The following is a 20,647-nucleotide window of genomic DNA, read 5'->3' on the forward strand; positions in this document are numbered from 1 at the left end:
TATTTAAGTATTAGTGCATTCCTAAGCAGTGAAAGTGAAAGAAAGAAGTGGGTTCATGTTTGTTACACCCCTGATTTAAACGAAAGTAAACCGAGGAAGCTGTGAGGCATCGGAAAGCGTGAGCGTCTTCTCATGCTAGCTGTTTTTAGCACCTGGCTAACTTGTAGCAGCGGTCCGTCACTCGCACATCACTGCGAATTACATTGACAGCATTTAGCAGACGCTCTTATCCAGAGCGACTTACAAGAAGTGCTTCGTCTATCTAGAGAAAGTATCTTTGCTAGTTACCAGTAGGTTAGAGAGAAAGACGGTCCTGAGCTCAGATACTGCTAGAAACAAAGTCACTGTTGATACCCAGAGAAAAGGAACAGATATAAAAATACAATACAATATATAAGTGCAGCACAATATAATGCAATCAATATATAATTCAATACATAATTCATTGATGATACTGTAGATCATACAAGACACAAAAGCACCACTTTCTGTTTAAACATACCTAAAAGGCGGCTCTGTTTGTCTGGTGTTAGATCATTACTACGATAGAGTAGAGAAATCCAGCCATTTACTAGCTGCTGTTTGAATACTGTGATATACTCTGATATGGATGTGGTAGTAGTGATGGCAGTAAGGTGTGATCCGTCACTGACCTACAGAGCCAGCTAACGTTTGCTGTTCGTACCAGGTTGACATTGTTGAGAAACTAAACAGTTCAGCTGTTGTTGGCCACTTGTTTAGCGTTTATAACGGGGTAGCCGAGCGCTCATCACCAGACAGCTAACAATAACCTTTTCTTTCTTAAATTATGTCTATTACAAAAACCTCGGCAGTGCATTTCCAGCTGGTAGAAACGGCTCACCAGACACTTTCTCCCACCATCCCATGACAGATCTGTGAAATGTTCCACTGTTTGAGTGTTTGTCATGTTCTGAACCGCCCAGAAGCAAAAAGCAGCCTTCAAACTTCAAAAGAAATAATGATTTGACATTTAGTGTGACATGTATATTGAACGATAAGACAACATTTAGTGTGTTATTTATGGTTATGATTGGTGTAAGACAAGCCTAGTATTCCTCTCAGTTTTCAGCCTTTACAGAAATGCAGTCCACTTTTAACGTCTGTCTAATTGCACTTTATGAAATAAATATTTTTATATATATATATATATATATATATATATATATATATATATATATATATATTTTAGGTTTTATTTTAAGATGCTCAGTTACAATAAGTGGATTGTGATGAAAGTGGACTTCCTCTAACCGTTTTGCTGTTTCAGGGGTTCATTCAAATTTCATGCTGTCAGAGCTGCAAGGTGGAGTTTCATATCAATTGCTGGAAAAAACTCAAAGCTGCTTCATTCGCTGATAAGAATGATAAGGTAAGATGCAGAAATGGAAAAGATGTGCAATACATGAGGAACACCTGAAGAAAAATCAGAAATGCTGAGATGCTGTTTTTTCCTCCCAGGACTTTCTTCAGGATTTATGTTTTACTCCTGACTGTACTGGTAGAATCTGTCACATTGTAATATTTGGCTCAACTGGACTTATTAAGTGTAAGGTAGGTTTCTTCACCAGAAACACAAGGACATAAGGTAGTGTGCTTCACCCTTTCTGTTCAGTGTAATTAACTTTCTCTCTTTACTGTTCAGTTTGAATCGTCTATTCCTAAAAGCAAAACTCCTGGAAGATCAAGAGTGAAACAGAAATGTACAAGGTAAGCTGTAAGCTGTGAGTGAAAGCCTCAGTATACTTTCTGCGGTGACTATGTATGTCTGCATGTGAGAGAGTTGCAGCGAAAATGAACAAGCACAGACGTTGTGCGGAGGCATCACTCGCTATGTCACACATGGAGGCTGGACAAACTCAACAGACAAGCACATTAAGTGCCGATGTCTGTGTTTGGTCGGTGCAAAGAGGCACATTTTCATTCAAAGATGGATCTTTCAAAATGAAACTGCACATAAATGTTTTTTCCTTTAATTTAATTTGAATTCATATTGATAAACAATTTATTTTTGAATAGGCTGTCAAACTTTTCATTCAATTTGAGGACCATTTTTCAACCCTACTCAAGAGGTCGAAAGACTGCAGCTTTTTCCGGTAGCCCTACTTAGTGGTGCTTTTACTGCTAGAGCTGTTGATAAAGGGATATAGCAGAAATTATACAGCAGTTAATTCCAGCCACGCAAGCTGATTGGTAGAGAAACTTTCTAACAGTGTTGATATTTCACCATAACATCACAGGTTTTTCACAAACGCTATCACTCTGTTGAGACGCCGTTGCTAAGCAACGACTTTGAAAGCTGTAGGAGACGCTCAAGCCATTTGAACGTTTTACTTCTTACTTTGAAGAACAGAAAACGGACACTTTTAAGGTCATATTTGACCGACAGCCGATTTGATCAGACTCTGAAGATGAGACGACACCAAATTCCCAAACTGTCGTCACCACTGAGCGGCGTTTCAGTCGGCAGTTGTGACAGAAGAACAGCTAAACAACCTGGAATCAGCCAGAAATGAACCCAACACCATTCGCCAAACGTATCTGATCTTCAGAGTCAGACCAAATCAGACTGGGCCATAAAACTGACCCAATGAAAACTAAAAGCTGCTCAGTGGTGACGACCAGTTGGGAATTTAGTGTAAGGAGCTGAAGGAACTGCCGACTGTGCAGCGAGTGAGCGGAGCTGTGATGTTATTTTGCGATAACACACTCCCTCTCATGTTCCATTAATTAATTAAAACATCCTAAAATAAGGCTGCATGGTGCATCAACTTTTTACAGTATATCAGTATATTTTCAAACAAGAAATTGGATGAGATAATGCCATTTATGTTGATATAGCTTGATGTTGTTTCATCTATACAGTATATCTATTCTCCGTGCAGCCCCACCCTCACTCTCCCTCTGGCCCCACTCCCTCAGTTGCCCTGCAATATGTGGTTCAAATTTAAAAGATGAATAGCAGAACCGTGTCATCTATAGAGAAAACTATAAACAGGTCGTACCCCATTTATGACGGCGCCGTTAACTGCAGTGTGAACAGTGTGTTAAGCTTTGTGCTGCTGCGGCAACCCCGGCTGTGAAGCCTTCACAGCCTAGATAAAGCCTTTCAGCCTAAAAATAATGACACATGAGAAGCTTTTAAGCTTAGGCTATAGCTTAAGTATACGCTGAACAGAAGAAACTTAACGAGTGAGCTTGACACTCTGTCATGTGCCAGAATATCCCGGTTGCGTGAGCTTTGACCCTCTGAAAGATAATGAGGTCTTAAACGGTTGGTCTTTTCCAAATTGCTAATCGTGAAATTATTATAGTTGCTAATGAAGTGCGCATGAGAATTATAGAAACGCACCTGAGAAATTCCTTTATTCAAGTCCTTTTCAATATACATGCATGTTTTGAGCGTCAGCAAATTTGTAGCTGCGGTGGGTCTTTAAAATGACTATGTTCATTATTTTTTGACAGTCTTAAGAAGTTGAAATCTAAAGAGGATCGAAAGCTGAAGAGAAAACAACAGAGAGCAGCTGCATCTCTCAGCAAGGATGAGATGAACAGCGTATCGTCTGAGGAGGGAAAAGACCATAGTGAAACACAGAAAGGTATTGAACATAAACGTGGTTGCTGTAGAGCAGGGGCGCAGAGTTTAGAGTCCAACTCCAGTCTAGCACACCTGATCTAGGTATTGAAGGCCTTCAGATTCATATTAGAGTCAGGTGTGCTGGAACTCCCCAGTGTGGTTGGTCTCCAGGACCAGGGTTGGGCAGCCCTATTTTAGGGTAGACTAAGTCTGTACAGTACTAATGGTACATAATAGGTATTTATGTACAGGAATTAAAGGTGCAACTTATAGATCTCTCCCTCTCTCTGTCTTTCTCCCTTTCTCCTTCCCCTCAGCATTGCCAAAGGATTACACTATATATGGAGATCGTGTTTTACATCAAATTTATGAAAGCAGAGAACTTTTTAATGATGAAATACACAATATTTCCACCATGGTGGTGAAACTGAGGCCGTGGATGGAGCTGGACGAAGCTAACGGTCGCGAAAGCATCTTAAAGAACCGTACTGCGCCTAAAGTTTTAAGGGAGCTGGTGGATCTGCTGTTGGAGAGAAACAACCGTGTCTGGGCCCGACTTTTCATTCAATATCTCAGTGACTGCCTAAACATCAAACCCAAACTTCACGACTGGGCTCAGCAGCTTGACAAAGCTGGTAGGGTCCTTAAAGCATCCATTCTATTGGTTCAGGCATTGTATGAATCTAGTATTTTCTGATTTAGGACACCAGTTTTTTTTTTTTTCTTCCAGTCTTATGCCAGCCTTTCTTTATAAATACCATTTGAAAATACTAGATGTTCTTTACATTGCATGAGCAGTTAAACTGCTAAAAGACAAATGGATTCCAAGAATTATTGGAATAAAATCTTGTTACATAAAGCTCAGAACATTTTTTTGTTTCTTATGTTTTTCTTTTTCGGAGACGCTTGTAAATAAATGCAATACAAGTTGTCGCTTTATTCTGATACAGGACCAGCTGACTACCCAAATTTTGAACCTTAGTAATCCCAACTCTAGATCGACTACCAGGTTCATATAAATATGTAATGCATAATATGTCACTTCTTTGGTTTGTCATTTACAAACGACGTGCCTTTGTTCCGTTATACAGGTCTAAAAGCTGCAGAGAAGTTTATTGATCGCTACGGTGATCGTCTGGAGGAGCTGGATCTATCTTCTCTTCTCACATTCTCTCCACTACAAGATGTTCTCATTGAAAAGTTTGGAACCGTGCCAGAACTGTTTGACAACACAGGCTTAACTGTAATGGACTACATCAAACAGGCTCCGCCGCAGGAAGTGCGTCTGTTCATTTGGACTCTAGAGGAGCACCGAGAGCGCTACCCTACTGGCTTCGCTATCCTTGATGAGTATTTTGAAATGGGTGCGTACGATAGAGGGATAATTGGCAGAAAACGCTGAAAAAAATGCCCTATATTTGAGTGCAATAACTCTCTTCTCTGTTCCAGATGGTATATGTTTAGTGATTAAGAAGAGAGAGAATGAGGACCACTTAGTGAGTACTGTCTTAAAACACATGCACTTTCTAAACCACTTATCCTTCTGGATGTCTTAGACATATAAATACTGAATTTATAATATAGTACTGTTTCACATTTTCACGTGAATGTTGTTTGGTTTTCCAGAGTTCAGTTTTTAAAAGTAAAAACAAAAGTCGAAAAAAGAAGCAGAGAGAACCGAAGGTATGTGAAATAGCCTAAAGCGATAATGAACCTGGTTAGCCCTTTTCTGGGGAGTTTCAAGTATTTTGAACCTGTGTTGTGTGTGTTTCTCAGTCTGTTATTGTTCTGTCGGGGATGAGAAGTGGGGTCCTAAGAGATGAAGAGGATGAAGATATTTTCTCTGAAGAAGATTCATTGTAATTTTGTTTTTGTTTATTTAACCCCCAGTACAGAATTTACGGGAAACTGTGTTGTGGTTTTTAACTCTCCCTTGAACCCATCTCCTCAGGATGCTGCTTGATGGTACTGATCCTTTCAGCGTTCCAGATCACTTGAGGGACCAAGTAGCAGAGTTTGAGGGGCAGTATGATGGTTCAGGACGGCTAAACAACTATAAGAGGTTTTTGGACAACAACCCAGACCCTACTAAAGAGACTTTATATGAGTATGTATATGTGTATATATAAATTATCTCTACTAAAAGGTGATTTGAGTAGACTTATTGTTTGTACCAGTTACAAATATCCAGTAAATTTTTCACCGTTTTTAAACAATTGTTAGTTTTAGCTAAAATAAAACAAAAAACACTTCCCTGTAACTAGAGTGCTCCCATTACAATCACATCTGTTCCCTCATCTCTAGTTCTCCCTCTCTTTTCCTCTCAGTTACTTTGCCCAGATTCTTGAGGAGCATGGTCCCCTACAGCCATCGGACCCGCTGCTGGTGGGTGAGCTGGAGAACTTTCCCGTCGAGGCTCAGCGAAAGATCGAGGCCGCTGGAGGGCTCGAAGGTTTTCTGCTCGAATCTCTCCGATTTGTTATGACTGAAAATCTTATGGGGCTGATGACGCATGCAGTGTCTTTGCAGCACACTGTTGCTGACGATGCAGCCGGAATCTTAGACTATCACCCTCAGTCTTATGAACGGGAGGATTTGGAATCCAGAGGATCCTCTCATCTCAACCCCACAGCCAGAGAGTTTATGCCCCAGTTTGAGCATTTTAGTTTGAGTGACAATAATGCATCTTGTGACGTTGCTGCTCTCCTTGCTAACAAAGACGGTCTGACTTCAGCTCTCTCTGAACCACATAACTCGCTTCCTGGACCTTGTCCCACGCTGCCCGATCCACGTGCTTTTGGTTCTGAAATGCCTCATGTTGATTATATGGTTTTACCACAAGATACAAATGTTTTTGAAAATCTTAAAGTACAAGAAGCAGGCTGTCCTGATTATCGGCTCAACACACCTCTGAAGGAAAGCATCTATGACTCTGCGGCTCTCGTCTTGGATATTAACAATGTCAAACTGTACAGTGAGCAAGGTGGAGGAGGAGAAGCCCTTCCAGGGATTATTTTTAACGAAGCTACAAGACCTGGGATTAAAACAGTGTGTGTTCAGGTGGGGTTTTCAGGTGACACTTTTTATTCAAATTTACTATTGAAATTTGCAAAATCAAGCCTAAATGTAATCTTCTTTTCCTCCAGACTCTTGGATATAACAGAGATACCAGCGATGATGTTGCTGTTAATACAGAACCGTATACTTTGTTTGAGAAGAATAAAGTGAGTAAAAACGAAAGCATATAAGCCAGTGTTGTCACTTATGTTGATTTGTTGATCTGAAGTTTCCCTCTAGACATAGCCTAAGACCCTTTTTACAGTGAAAATACCTCATAATGGATTTTGACTTCAATTTGTTTTGTCTTTTGTGGAGGAACCATAACAAAGTTTATCGTAAACCTTCACACTTCCTGTCTCTTTCAGGGCGATATGACCCACAAAGAAAAAAACTGCGTAAAATTTGAAAAACACATTTCGGAGAGAAAGGACACGCACGAGTCTCTCCAAAAGAAAAGACAAGAAGACGTTTCTGAACTTGAGGCTGAAGTGGAACAAATCCAACAAATAATAGAGGTTGAAAATCCGCTTTAGTGCTTTACCGTGGTCCTCCAAGTTCTGAACATCGGTCCACATTTTGACTGTGTTCTTACGAATTGCAGATCACCCACACAGAACATGGTTTGCTCCAGCAGAAGCTCGAGGAGGAGATCCGAAAAGATCAGCAGGAGAAGAGAGACAACCAAGAGACAGTTAAAGCATTGAAGGGGGAAATCAAAGAGTTGGAGGACTTGCGGGAGAGGTGAGACCAAAAAATGTAGTGGTCTTTAGGTGAAAGTTAAAAACTAGGATGACTAATATGCAAAGCTGTTCAAAGCTTCCTGAGTCATAGATTCGATTGATCTGACGTGTTTGTCTGATGATCTAGTGGCACATTCTTTCCTGCTAGATTATTCTTTATGTGCCATCATTATTATGTGTGTTTCTTTATTCCCCAGCTATTCTAAGCAGATCCAGGAGAAGAATGTGGAGTATCAGACAGAACTGAACCATTTCCTTGAGAAAAGGCAAGTACTGTTATGCGTATACACTGCCATCGTGTGACACGTTCTGGCACTTCATGAGGTGTGGTCTAAAGGATGAATCTTCCGGGCGACTTTCTCTCTCTCTCTCTCTCTCTCTCTCTCTCTCTCTCTCTCTCTCTCTCTCTCTCTCTCTCTCTCTCTCTCTCTCTCTCTCTCTCTCTCTCTCTCTCTCTCTCTCTCTCTCTCTCTCTCTCTCTCTCTCTCTCTCTCTCTCTCTCTCTCTCTCTCTCTCTCTCTCTCTCTCTCTCTCTCTCTCTCTCTCTCTCCATAAACTTAATTTTAGATTGTAGGTGCTTTTACATGTGATACACGTTCATCTGCTGTGCTGTGAGAAACATGGAAGAACTTGTGTCTATCACTCCTCAACACTGTTGTGTATAACTAAATTTTGAAGAAGGAACTCATCGATTGTGTTTGTGCAATCCGACAGTAATCAGTCTGCGGCTGAGAAGATGAGTTTGGAGGACGAGATTAAAAGATGCAAAGATATGTGTGCCAAAGCAACCAGTCGATCACTAGCAGCACAGGTAGGAGCCCTTTTCTGGTTTATTTCAGTTGTACAGTGTATGGGATGTATGTAAATGTGTTTGGTATTGCAAAGGTCTGCTTACTTGTCTTTAGAGCTTCTGTTATTTTTATGATGTACATGTAAACATTAAAATATCCCTATTGCACTAAAGGTAGAACCTGAATAGTTGCATATCTGCTGTTAGGCACAATGTATTAAATATATTTAAGCGGCCTTAAAGCTTTGGTGTAGAGTTATGCACACTAGTTACAATGACCTCTCTTCCCTGTTCTGTTTTTGTATGTTTTAGCTGTCTGTCCTGCAAAACAGGCGAGAACATGGCTTGCGTGGGTTGAGGAAGTGCGTGTCAAACGGGAACACCATTTTACAGAACTTGACAGAAGTATCAACCAGGTAAGGTTGATTACAAAGCAGCAAAACTTAAGCCTTCTGCTTCCACACTGGCGCCGGGAGTTCTGTACAGTGTAGAACACTGTGGTGTCGGTTTGGGATTTGGATCTTCTAGACCAGAGGTCACTAATAGGCGGACCGCGCTCCGGACCCAGATGCTGTCCTATGCAATTCTGGACCTATAGCTGATAAACTACGGAGAATTATTTAATTTTGAAGGGTGGTTCTGTTTTAATCAGCATAACCTTTTCTAGCCTTTATAGTACGGCTTTAGAGGCTCGGGAAGCCCATAGACCAATCACGTGTTATAAATATCACACGTGATGCAATTCATCCAATCAGATCTGTGCTTTACGATGAGCACTGAGACTTGAATGAGTGACGCAGACGCAGGGGAGGGACGAGGCAAGAAACAGCAGAGTAGAAAGTGAGTCAGAAGGAAGTTGACTGTATATGAGGTTCATATTCCTGCTAGGCTACTTCAATACAGAGTATATGGCACTGTGTCATAATGCGAGTTAGACATGATGTTACGGACCTTTGCTTGAGGACATTTTCTTTAACTGGACCTTATAGAATTTTATATAAACACCCCTGTTATAGACTTGGAAAAGAACTAAAAGCGGTGAATGTGAGTAAATAATTACACTGACGTCTCAGTTCCGTCAGTAGGGCTTGTAGTAATTGAAGAGGGAACAAAGCCTCTGCGAATCTGAAAGCTGTTAACATGATAGTAAACTGCTCAAATGTGCTCAAGCTAAACCAGCTGGTTGTTTGTGACTCCATAAAGAAATGCAGATGCCTATTGCTGTTCTGGTGGATAAACAAATCTATTCTGAACAGCTAAGGACTGAGGAATGGTGTATATATCAGACACATGTGGCAGCTGTACAGATGCAATTCAGAGAAAAAATAAAGGAGCTCAAAAATGTACTTGAAAAGTTAAGGATCACTTCAGTGAGTGCAGCAAAGTTTTCACCAATGCAAAAACTCAAAATTGGGGGATCTTTACCCTTATACTGTGCTGGTCTTTTGGAATTATTAGATTAGATTTAGATTAGGATTAGGAGACCCTTATTAGTCCCACAACGTGGGAAATTTCACCTCCGCATTTAACCCATCCGTGAAGTGAAACACCACATACACTCTAGTGAGCACACACACACTAGGGGGCAGTGAGCACACTTGCCCGGAGCGGTGGGCAGCCCAATCCCCAGCGCCCGGGGAGCAGCTGGGGGTTAGGTGTCTTGCTCAAGGACACCTCAGTCATGTGCTGTCGGCTCTCGGGATTGAGCCAGCGACCTTCTGGTCACGAGGCTGGTTCCCTAACCTCCAGCCCATGACTGGCCCCAGAGCCTGCCTGCTGCTGAGGACGGAGACTGCTCTACAATTTCGAAACCCAATCAGAGCCTTTATTGCAGCTACAGTCAAGGTGCTAGTAGAAAAGTGTCGTTATAAAACTTCTAGTGCCGGTTTTAAAATCGGATTGAGTGATCCATGTTGTAAAGTTGTAAAGGAATGTGCCTTGTGCTGTCCATGGAATAAGGTTTGGCAGCCGTAGTCTGCTGTAAACAAATTACATTACTTAGAATGGTTTGTTTTATGATTTATTCACAAAAAAAACTATCATAAATCCTGTTATTGCTGTTTTTTTGTACTTAACAGCTTACAGTATTTGTCACTGTAAACAGTATCTTAATTTCCATTTGAACAAATTCCAGTGAGAAAATATTTCATTTTGTCATAAACACAGCACACAGTGTCATAAACACAATGCATCACTCTTATTCTCTGGTCATCTCCATGACCTAAACCTTCCCTTTGAAAGAAGATTTTGTTTATCTTATTTCATTGTGAAGGAAATGTTCATTTTGGATGTACATACATTTAGATATATCTACGCTTTATGGTGTTGCCTCCAGGTTTGTCTCAGTCCTTTGGGAAACACTGTGGCTTATTGCTTCATTTAGGGTATCTTCACCTTCTCTGACCAGCTCTCTCCACTTTTTAATAGGTATTCGTCTGGAGCCCTGCTCACCACAATCGAGGCCTGGAAGTCGTGTGTGCAGGAAGCTGAGCAGAAGATTGCTGGGACAGAGGTCAGATTGAAATCCAGTACCTTTCAGAGTTAAACTTGTGACTAAGGACAGAATTTAGCAGTCGTTTTGCCTTCAAATCCTGGTGAATTTTATTTTTGCAGATAGGAGCTGAGCTTGGGTAGTTTCACTCGTATAAGAGCTTGACCTAAAAAATCTGATAAGCTAGCTTTAGTGGTTTCTAGTATGAAGTGGTGAAAGGTATCATTTTGATCTGCAATTTCCAGTGGATAAGTGGGTAAGCCACTCTCCACAAAAAGCTATCTGGGGCACATCATGAAGTGTGTATGTTTGTGTATTTGTAGGCACAATATGAAGAACAGATTGAGCAAGTCACAAAGGGCACCAAACTATGTGTTCTTCCTCTACTTTTGGTTCCCAGTGCTCCAGCTCCTCCTCCTATACCGGTAAGAATACCAGATAACAGATATTGATTTATACCTAGGTCTGTAGAGGTTCCCTGTGTGAGCATTTAGTCCACAAAGAATATTTTGTACTAAAAGAGAAAATGAATGATTTAAATTAAAAGTCCTGTCCGAAAGCCTTAAGTCCTTTTTATTAATCGGTCATTTGCCTCTCCCAGTTTAATAATGTCTGAAGGATCACAGTGACCTGTTTATGCTCAATATTATGGCCTGTGGCAGAAGCAGAATAAGAGGTGAAATGAATAACACATGACCTGTTTACTACAGACCTCAACCTGCCGACCAAATCTTTACTTACTCTGTTGTTCCAGCCTGTTAACACCAATAGACATGATAATTTTGATGATAATTAGTTTCCGCATATATGCAGCCTAATGCGGTCACTTTGATGCAGCCTGCATGTTCACAAGAAAAAATGTTTTATAAAAGAACAAGTGTAAGGTGTCACAGGTATCTCACCTGTGAAAGTGGGCCTTTCTAGTAGACAAGAGGAGCTGTTGGTTGTGTTCTAGATAAAGAATAGCATGTTGGTCATGTTCATTTAAGTGACTATCTTGTATTATGTGTGTTGAACAAAGCATTTGTGAGGGTAAATGTGTGATTTTGCAGATTAGTCTTGGCAAAGGGGGTTCTGTGGTGGTTTACTCCGTCCCTGGGGTTGAGCTGTCCCCGGGGGTACGTCCACCAATCCTCCGCCCTCCTCCAGGGTTCGGCCCTTTGTTTCTACCCCCTCTCCGCGTCTTAAGACCAGCCTTGCCATGCATAGTGCAGGGACAGACAATAGCAGCACAGATGCAGGGAGACACAGTGAGTCAAGAGCAGGTAATCAGAGACTAGCCTGGAAAAAGTCAAGATGAAGTGCACTGTCATTGTGCTGGATCTTACCTTTTATAATAGCTCAGACTCTCTGCAGTCTGCGTGGTCTGGTTGCAAGTGACTGTGTTCATATATATGTACATGTGCAGTTCTTGACAGGGAAGTAAATCTGACTAGAAGTCCCAGGGAATAAACATTCCTGTAACAACTAATCAGACTTAACCGAGAACTGTCTGATTGTGCTCCTCATATTCTAATTAACATGCTCGATTGACATCACTCTGTCCAAAACTCCACTTAAGGAGATCTATGTGCAGTGACGCAGATTCTTCAACCCTACCCTCTGAGCCATCTGATGCTGAAGTTCTGCCACCAGAAACCCATGCACAGGAGTGGTTTTCGTAGTATGGCTAAGTTAGACTCCATAGCTCAGCAGCACGCATATTTTTGATGAAACCTGCACCGATCAGGCGTAACATTATGACCACCACCTTGTTTCTATGCTCATGATCCATTTTATCAGCTCCACTTACTGTATAGCTGCACTTTGTAGTTCTACAGTTACAGACTGTAGTCCATCTGTTTCTCTGATACTCTGTTACCCTGTTCTTCAGTGGTCAGGACCCCCATGGACCCTCACAGAGCAGGTACTATTTGGGTGGTGGATCATTCTCAGCACTGCAGTACCACTGATGTGGTGGTGGTGTGTTAGTGTGTGTTGTGCTGGTCTGAGTGGATCAGACACAGCAGTGCTGCTGGAGTTTTTAAACACTGTGTCCACTCACTGTCCACTCTATTAGACACTCCTACCATGTTAGTCCTCTTTGTAGATGTAGTCAGAGACGACAGCTCATCTGCTGCTGCACAGTTTGTGTTGGTCATCCTCTAGTCCTTCATCAGTGGTCACAGGACGCTGCCCACAGGACACTGAGGTGTTAAAAACTCCAGCAATACTGCTGTGTCTGATCCACTCAGACCAGCGCAACACACACTAACGCACCACCACCACATCAGCGGTACTACAGTGCTGAGAATGATCCAGCACCCAAATAGTACCTGCTCTGTGAGGGTCCATGGGGGTTCTGACCACTGAAGAACAGGGTAACAGAGTATCAGAGGAACAGATGGACTACAGTCTGTAACTGTAGAACTACAAAGTGCAGCTATACAGTAAGTGGAGCTGATAAAATAGACAATGGGGGTAGAAACAAGGAGGTGGTCATCATGTTTATACCTAATCTGTGTACATAGGAAGGACAGCTGACATGAGCCTTATGATTGGTGGTTGCGAGTCTTAGATTGACTTTACTCAAGATTAGCGCCGCCTAGTTTGGACTAGTTTGCCTCAACATTGGAAAGTCATTAATTCTGCTTTGTCCTGCAGGCCTTTTTGCTTCCTCCCTCCAATCACCAGCCCGTTCCACAGCAGTTCCCTGTAAGGCATGTGGTGCCACACGCACCATATGGAGCACAGCAGCATCCTGTTAGATCCCAGACACACCCAGCAGTGAACACGCCTCTGGCCCAGCCTGCTGAGAGAGCTACACATACACCTCCAGCACCCAGTGCTCCTGCCACTCATACAGAGGCTCCTCAGAGACCTGCTGCTCCTGCAGCCCCCGCAGCTCAAACACCTAGGGCTCCAACCCCAGTTCAGCAGCCCCATGGTGTGTTTGATAGGATCATTGACCGCCTCAGCTCCATGTTCCCTCACTACAACAGGTGAGAGGCAAATACACACATCGGCAGACTGCTGCGCAACTCTTTACGACTGTGTGAACACCTGTTGCTCTTTTCGGCTAGTTAGTATTAAATAATGGAAGTGAACAATTTAGTGGATTAATGTATTATTGAATTAATTTGGTAACTTGCACTTACATTTGTAACTTGTGTGCTAATCTGTGTTTGTTTCAGGCCAGTTCTGAGCAAGTTCATTCAGGAGGTCCGCACCGCTAATGCTGGCACTCTGAACATGCTGACATACGAAGAAGTGATCAACAGAGTCGCACAGCTCATCCTCGACCATCAGGAGAACTCACGAGTGAGACAGCAACTATTTAGATCTTTTTGCAAACAAATAATTAATACTCTGTATTCTTTCTTTTAATGGGTGGCTGAAGAGAAACTTTAGGACTGCAGTAACAAGATTCCTGTGGCTGTCTTGAAAGCATGTATTCCTCTTTCAGTCAGAGGTGTATAATAGCTAGTAACATGGATTGGGGGTTCTCAACCCTTTTCACCTCAAGGTCCACCTATTTGTCACTAGGATTTTATTTTTTTTTGTGCTTCAAAACTTTTTCACAATGGCACAACATACCGTGTACATCACTGAACGTTAAATTTCATGGGATAAGGCAAACATAAGCTTGTTTAATACCTGAGATCACATGGAACTGTGGTAAATTAAGGTACATCACTCATGAGTGGACAGTTGAAACTTTAAGGCAGTGTATTTTGTTTCTAGAGACAAGGGGGAAAAATAGATGATTTGTGCATCGTTACTGTTATTGCAGGAACTTTATTATTGGGAACATTTTATATTTCTTTGTTATTATTAAATGAAGTTTTTTTACCACCGACGTTCATGACAAGGTACCGTCACCGGCCCACCAGAAGCCACTGGCCTGAGGACCACCGGAGGGTGCTTTGTGGTGCACCTGTGGTCCTCGACCAAGTAGTTGAGAGAGCCTGACTTAGCGTTTTCAAAGGATAATACTTTGTTCCACTTCAGCCAGTCTGTAGTCAGTAATTAAGCATTTACAGGCAAGCACGAAATCAAGGACATGCAAAATGAAAATGGGTTCCAAATGCTACATTTTCAGCTTAATGTTTTAGTAGACATATCTAATGAAACCAGTTGTGTATTGCACCCTCATATGCACAGTTTAGAAACGGTCCTCAGCTTGAACGATGAGCGCATGGAGTTCTTGCACTGCAGTTCAAAATGTATGATCTCAATACTATGTCCTGATACTTCAGTTGAAGCTGTTTCCTGCTGAGCTACTTTCACTTGTTTCGATGAAATAGCACTACTTGTACACAAGGGTGAGTTTGGGCTACTCTCGATACCTCTGCATACAGACCTGCACTCTATATAATGGTGCTTTTCATGCTCTTTCTCTTTCTAACTCAGCATCTTGGTAAATTAAAAGTTAAAATGTGGTTCTGAAACGGTGTGTTTAACCATGTCTGCTGTATGTAGGAGCAGATCAGTTCGGTGAGTGGGGATCTGGTTAGTGAGGGAGAGAGTACAGTACGCAGTCCAACTCCCCCTACAGACACTTGCAGGGCTACTCCAACTCCTCCACCTGCACATGTGTGGAAGACCGTGTCCTCTCAACATCGCTACAACTCTAAAGCAGTAAGACTTTGTATCTGTTTACATACACCCACCCACCATGAGAACACCGAAACAAAAACCCCCTCAGTGTCCATGCTTACCCAATATACCCAATCGCAGTTATTCTCACACATTTCCCAGCGCTTACAACATTTAAGAACGGCTAATTGACTTTGCTTTCCTGCTCCAATTCCAGCTGAACATGGAGGACCCTTGTATTATCTGTCATGAGGATATGGCCCCTGAGGACCTCTGTGTACTGGAGTGCCGCCACAGCTTCCATAGAGAGGTAAGAACCATGGATGTACGAATCAGACATTTCGGTAAGGGCGTTTAAACCCTTGGGCTGTTTCAGCATCTGAAGTGGACTCAGATCGCTGACTCATGGTTTCTTTTGCATTTGTGAACACGCCAAATGAACTCGGACCCTCTAAACGGCCCCAAAAATGAACCGAACTTCGGTTTGGTTTGTTTATAGTTCGATTGATTTGTACATTTGTGAAAAGAAAACGGCCCCAGTTTGCTTTAGCTTTGCTTTATGGTAAAGAAGACCTCAAGGCTCAATGTATACACAGCCACAGTCTTCAGCACTTCAGCAGGTAAAAACAGACCAAGGGTCATTTCATTCTACTCAGGATGAAATCTCTCCATGATCTGCGCTGGTTAGGTTTCATGCTATGTTGAATCAGTATCCGAATCCTTTATTGATCCCAGAGGGAAATTGCAGTTGTTACAGTTGCAACCATTTATGTAAAAGAGTAAACACTTCAATAATTTAAAACAAAGATAAACAGTAATTTTCAATATTTACACAAGATTTAAGTTCAGTAATCATTAAAGAAAAACTGGTTTGGTTAGCCTAAACTTAAATGAAGCTAAAGTTGTTTCTTATTCACCAGCCTCTTTTAAATGTTATATATTAAAAATGTTTTGTCTCGCAATGTTAATACGGTTAGAGTTATATCTTGAAATTTGCTTACTGCTACACTTCTACATTTCGCACTTGTGGATTATATTCAGTGGAAGTAGTCAAGGTTGTCATATAGCAGCTGTGGCGTTTACAAAAGACTCAGATTTTTAAACATCACTCATCCTCATTAAGGTATTTATTTTTCCATGAAAGATGACATTCGTTTGGAGCCTTATTATTATTATTAGTAGTAGTAGTAGTAGTAGTATTATATAATTAAGTAATTAAATAATTCTCCGTTTATCGGTTATAGGTCCAGGTCCGCATAGAACAGCATCTGGGTCCGGACTCAGACCGAGGTCTGCCTATTAGTGACCGCTGCTCTACAGTGTCCTTTGTAAATGCTGCCACTACTGTAATGGGGTTATGGCTTACCAAAATCCTTATCAGCTTTTTTTTTTCTTTTCTTTTCTGTTCAGTGTATAAAGTCATGGCTGAAGGAGCAGAGCACCTGTCCCACCTGCAGAGAGCATGCGCTCCTACCTGAGGACTTCCCCATGCTGCCTGGGCGACACCGCCGAGGACATGCTCCTGCAACATCCTTCTCTTAAAATCTGTGCTTATAATACAGTACTGCATTGTGTGCATTTGGACCAAAACTATAACCATTTACTTGTTTTATGTGCCTTTTCTGTTGATCATGCAGTGAGGATTGTCCTCATAATTACATATTTCCAGTCAAAATAGTACGATTTTCCAGGGCTGCACATTCTTAATTTTTCATCACTGTACTCATTAAGGAACGATCAGTTGTTCATTAAAATGTTTTAATGGTTACCTTTTTCCCCCTCAGTTGAAGTTGCATTATGCTGTTGTCATATGTCTATATATTTTAAATATTTTAAATAGTTTTCCATTAAAAATCCGAGGGAAAATTGCCTTTCTTTTTTTTTCCTTTTAATTCAAATTGTTGTGTGGGCTGTTAACCCTGTTCTGAACAGTGAATGATTCTGCATGCACTCAATAATCTGATCATTTCTGCAGTTATCTGATTATTCTCAAATGTTCATTTAAACTCCAATCTAGGAATCCGATTAAGATATCCATTACAGAGGCTGGATTGTAGCTGTTGGTCAGATTTCTCACTGCATGCAAACTCTTACTCTGATTTCTTTCTGCACATGCATGAGAACAAACGGCGGTACCAATTTATATATGTGTGTGTGTGTGTGTGTGTGTGTGTGTGTGTGTGTGTGTGTATATGTGTATATATATGTGTGTATATATATATATATAAATATTCCCGGGCCAACGTTCCTTGGCCACAACATCCCCTCCCCTCACATTTCCAGGGGACAATTTTTTTTTTTCACTACACTATTAATGTCACAACTCGTTTATTAATGATCATATAGATATAAGGTGATGCGGCACCACAACCACCCCGCACCCCTCCAAACACTAACCCCCACCCCCTCACCCACCTCCTGCTTTGAGTAATATAAAAAAACAGAAGCTGTAAAGAGAAAGGAAGAAATAATGATAGTAGTGATAATAACACAACAATGGACAAATTGGACACACAGGACAAGCAGTGATGCCCCTTTCCCCTTTTTTTTTTTTTTTTTTTAAATATGTAATCCTAACATGGGTAATGATCAAATCCCATGTAGGGGTTTGGAGAGAGGAGTCAACTCTCACTATAATGTAAAATCGTGACCAGTTTCCTCGAATGATTGTTATTTTTTAAATTTGCTGTAAGTCTCTCCAGGTTACAGTGGTCTGTGAGGAGGTCAAGCCAAAGCTTTACTGAAATTTTGGTTCTGTCCTTCCAGTTCAGCAGTAGAGCTTTTTTAGCAACGGTAAGTGATATGAATATAAAGGATTTGAGGTGATTGGGTGCTGAAAGTGAAGAAAGGTCATTAAGTAGCGCTAAGATGGGACATAAAGGGATGATGAGGTCCGTAATCTCTGATAGCCTGTCCATGACCTCTGACCAAAACTGCTGGATCGGGGGACAGTTCCAGAAAGCATGATGGTAGTTGTCTGTTAAAGCAGGACGATGCTGCCATTTATCACTGGGACTGAATCCCATACGGTGCAGTTCAGAGGCTGTAATATATGTTCTGTGAAGGCTTTTATATTGAATTAATTGGAGTTTTGAATTGCTGGACATAGAGAAGAAGTCACAGCATATATTTTGCCAGTTGACATTGCATGTTTCCTTTATATCTGAGGTCCATTTTTCAGGTGGGAGTGAGATAGTGATGTCCTTTGAGACTGTAAGTTTATTTGTGATAACATTTTCTGAGGTTTAAGGGAGTGTAGTTTGAAGTGGGGGGTGTGATTCCACTATTAACTGTTTTCTGTAATATCTTTGAGTTGTATATACTGAAAGTGACAATTATCTAGTATATTGTATTTTTCTTTGATGTCGTCAAAGGTCATGAGCAAGCCATCAGAGTTCCCAGGATGAGAATATAAAAGGTTTGTTATTTATTAAAAACGTGGGATTATTCCACAGAGGAGTCCGACCGGCAGAAGAGTGGCTGTAGTTAGGAATTCTGTTTGAATTCCACTACGCATTCAGGGTGGTGCTTATTGTACTGTATTTATAAAATTTTGTTTTTTTATTGCTTTGTCTATGAATGGAATACTGTTAATGTCCAGTTCTTGAATTAAACCTTCCTCAATGTCTTGCCAGGGTTGGTTTGAGCTGCTTGTCCAGTGTCAGTGTAAAGCAATTGGTGTGATAGAAAGTAGTAGTAGAAATTTGAGGCTCCAAGTCCTCCAAGATGTTTAGGTTTCTGCAGGTTAGCTAACTTAATTCGAGGCTTTTGGCGTTTCCAATAGAACTTAGTAACTGTACTGTGAAGAGAGGAGAACCAGCCTGATGGTGGGGTAGAAAACAGGGAGGATATTCGTTTTAACTGCTGATTTTTGGCCTGTTAAAGTTGATGGTAGTTTATTCCACCTTTCTAGATTTTCTTGCATTAAAGAGATGTAATGTTTATACAAATGAATTTACTTGGAGGCAGGAGCAATTAATGGAATAGCCAGACACCTGGCTATACTTATCAGATCATGAACTGACTGAAGGGACAGTGAAGGGTTTGACTGTATACCTGAGATTTTATCGCACTGCACTGTCTGATAGAAGCAGCCAAGGGTTCAATAAAAAGACAAAACAGTAAAGGTGATAAAGCGCATCTTTGTCAACATCCTCTTTGTAGCTGAAAGGGTCTGGATTATACACTACTCCCAGAAAGTTTGGGATATTTGGCTTTCGGGTGAAATTTCCGGATGAACCTAAAACGCACTCTAACCTTTACAGGTGAACTTAATGTGACCTCCTCTAAACTTTTGCACGCACATGTCCAGCTGTTCAGTGTTTCAGTACTTTTTGCACAACTTGCTGTTCTCTAACAAGGAGCTTAACAGCAAGGTGGTGGTGGTGGTGGTGTTACAGTGTGGGCAGGTGTGTCCAGTCAGTACAGAACTGCCCTACACTTTGTGAGTGGTACAGTGGCCCAAACTACTGAATAACATCATTAATCCAGTCTTTGTGCCTCTGCATGAACAACACAGGCCTAATTTCATCTTCATGGACGACGATGCTCCAGCTCATCGAGGTCGCATCATTAGGGAACGGCTGCTGGAGACTGGGGTACCTCAAATGGAGCGGCCTGTTCTTTCTCCAGACCTGAATCCCATAGAAAACCTATGGGATCGGCTGAGTCGCCGTGTAGAGGCTCGTAACTCTGTACCCCAGAACCTCAATGACCTGAGGGTCTCCCTTCAAGAAGAGTGGGATGCCGTGCCTCAGCAGCAACGAGTCGACTGGTGAACAGATGAGACGTTGTTGTCAAGCTGTAATTGATGCTCAAGGGCAAATGACGAGTTATTGAGACATTGAGATGTTTTGTTGGGGTGTACCCACCACTGCTGTTGGCTTTGGTTTCAATGAACTGAGATGAGGAGATCACCATCGCATGCTTCTACTTAAATGCCTGACTTTCATGATATAATATCACTGTAGCATGAACTCTGTTTTCCATAAATTTCACCCGAAAGCCAAATATCCCCAACTTTTTGTGAGCAGTGTATGTCCATTTGTTGAGACTGAGCCAGAAGGTGAGTTGTTCAATTGCTTGTTAACACAAATAGCGAATCGGCCAATCACATGGCTGCAACTCAATGCATTTAGGCATGTAGAGGTGGTCAAGACAACTTGCTGAAGTGCAGACCGAGCATCAGAACGGGGAAGAAAGGGGATTTAAGAGACTCTGAACGTGGCGTGGTTGTTGGTGCCAGACGGGCTGGTCTGAGTATTTCAGAAACTGCTGATCTACTGGGATTTTCACACACAACCATCTCTAGGGTTTACAGAGAACGGTCCGACAAAGAAGAAATATCCAGTGAGCGGACAGTTGTGTGGACGAAAATGCCTTGTTGATGTGAG

The 20,647-nt window shown here is 41.6% G+C and overlaps 1 protein-coding gene across 2 annotated transcripts in view; it reads left to right on the top strand.

Moving 5' to 3' along the window:
- Nucleotides 1–17,121, top strand: part of ttc3 (tetratricopeptide repeat domain 3) — a 55,892-nt gene extending 38,771 nt beyond the window's left edge. Inside the window, exons 23-46 of one of the 2 annotated variants that reach the window (XM_017691383.2) lie at nucleotides 1,289–1,390; nucleotides 1,480–1,572; nucleotides 1,664–1,728; nucleotides 3,484–3,617; nucleotides 3,913–4,230; nucleotides 4,687–4,959; nucleotides 5,045–5,091; nucleotides 5,222–5,278; nucleotides 5,372–5,454; nucleotides 5,547–5,702; nucleotides 5,923–6,655; nucleotides 6,742–6,819; nucleotides 7,021–7,170; nucleotides 7,257–7,396; nucleotides 7,593–7,661; nucleotides 8,110–8,206; nucleotides 8,498–8,601; nucleotides 10,613–10,697; nucleotides 11,000–11,101; nucleotides 13,320–13,657; nucleotides 13,850–13,976; nucleotides 15,138–15,296; nucleotides 15,472–15,564; nucleotides 16,665–17,121. In XM_017691383.2, the coding sequence (XP_017546872.2) occupies nucleotides 1,289–1,390; nucleotides 1,480–1,572; nucleotides 1,664–1,728; nucleotides 3,484–3,617; nucleotides 3,913–4,230; nucleotides 4,687–4,959; nucleotides 5,045–5,091; nucleotides 5,222–5,278; nucleotides 5,372–5,454; nucleotides 5,547–5,702; nucleotides 5,923–6,655; nucleotides 6,742–6,819; nucleotides 7,021–7,170; nucleotides 7,257–7,396; nucleotides 7,593–7,661; nucleotides 8,110–8,206; nucleotides 8,498–8,601; nucleotides 10,613–10,697; nucleotides 11,000–11,101; nucleotides 13,320–13,657; nucleotides 13,850–13,976; nucleotides 15,138–15,296; nucleotides 15,472–15,564; nucleotides 16,665–16,796 (3,735 nt within the window). In that variant the 3' untranslated portion in view covers nucleotides 16,797–17,121. The remainder of the gene's footprint in view (nucleotides 1–1,288; nucleotides 1,391–1,479; nucleotides 1,573–1,663; nucleotides 1,729–3,483; nucleotides 3,618–3,912; nucleotides 4,231–4,686; nucleotides 4,960–5,044; nucleotides 5,092–5,221; nucleotides 5,279–5,371; nucleotides 5,455–5,546; nucleotides 5,703–5,922; nucleotides 6,656–6,741; nucleotides 6,820–7,020; nucleotides 7,171–7,256; nucleotides 7,397–7,592; nucleotides 7,662–8,109; nucleotides 8,207–8,497; nucleotides 8,602–10,612; nucleotides 10,698–10,999; nucleotides 11,102–13,319; nucleotides 13,658–13,849; nucleotides 13,977–15,137; nucleotides 15,297–15,471; nucleotides 15,565–16,664) is intronic. The other variant, XM_037547205.1, reaches the window with a different exon arrangement.
- Nucleotides 17,122–20,647: the final 3,526 nt, after the last annotated feature.

The sequence above is a fragment of the Pygocentrus nattereri genome, chromosome 18, assembly GCF_015220715.1.
Source record: "Pygocentrus nattereri isolate fPygNat1 chromosome 18, fPygNat1.pri, whole genome shotgun sequence".
NCBI classification, from domain to species: Eukaryota; Metazoa; Chordata; class Actinopteri; order Characiformes; family Serrasalmidae; genus Pygocentrus; species Pygocentrus nattereri.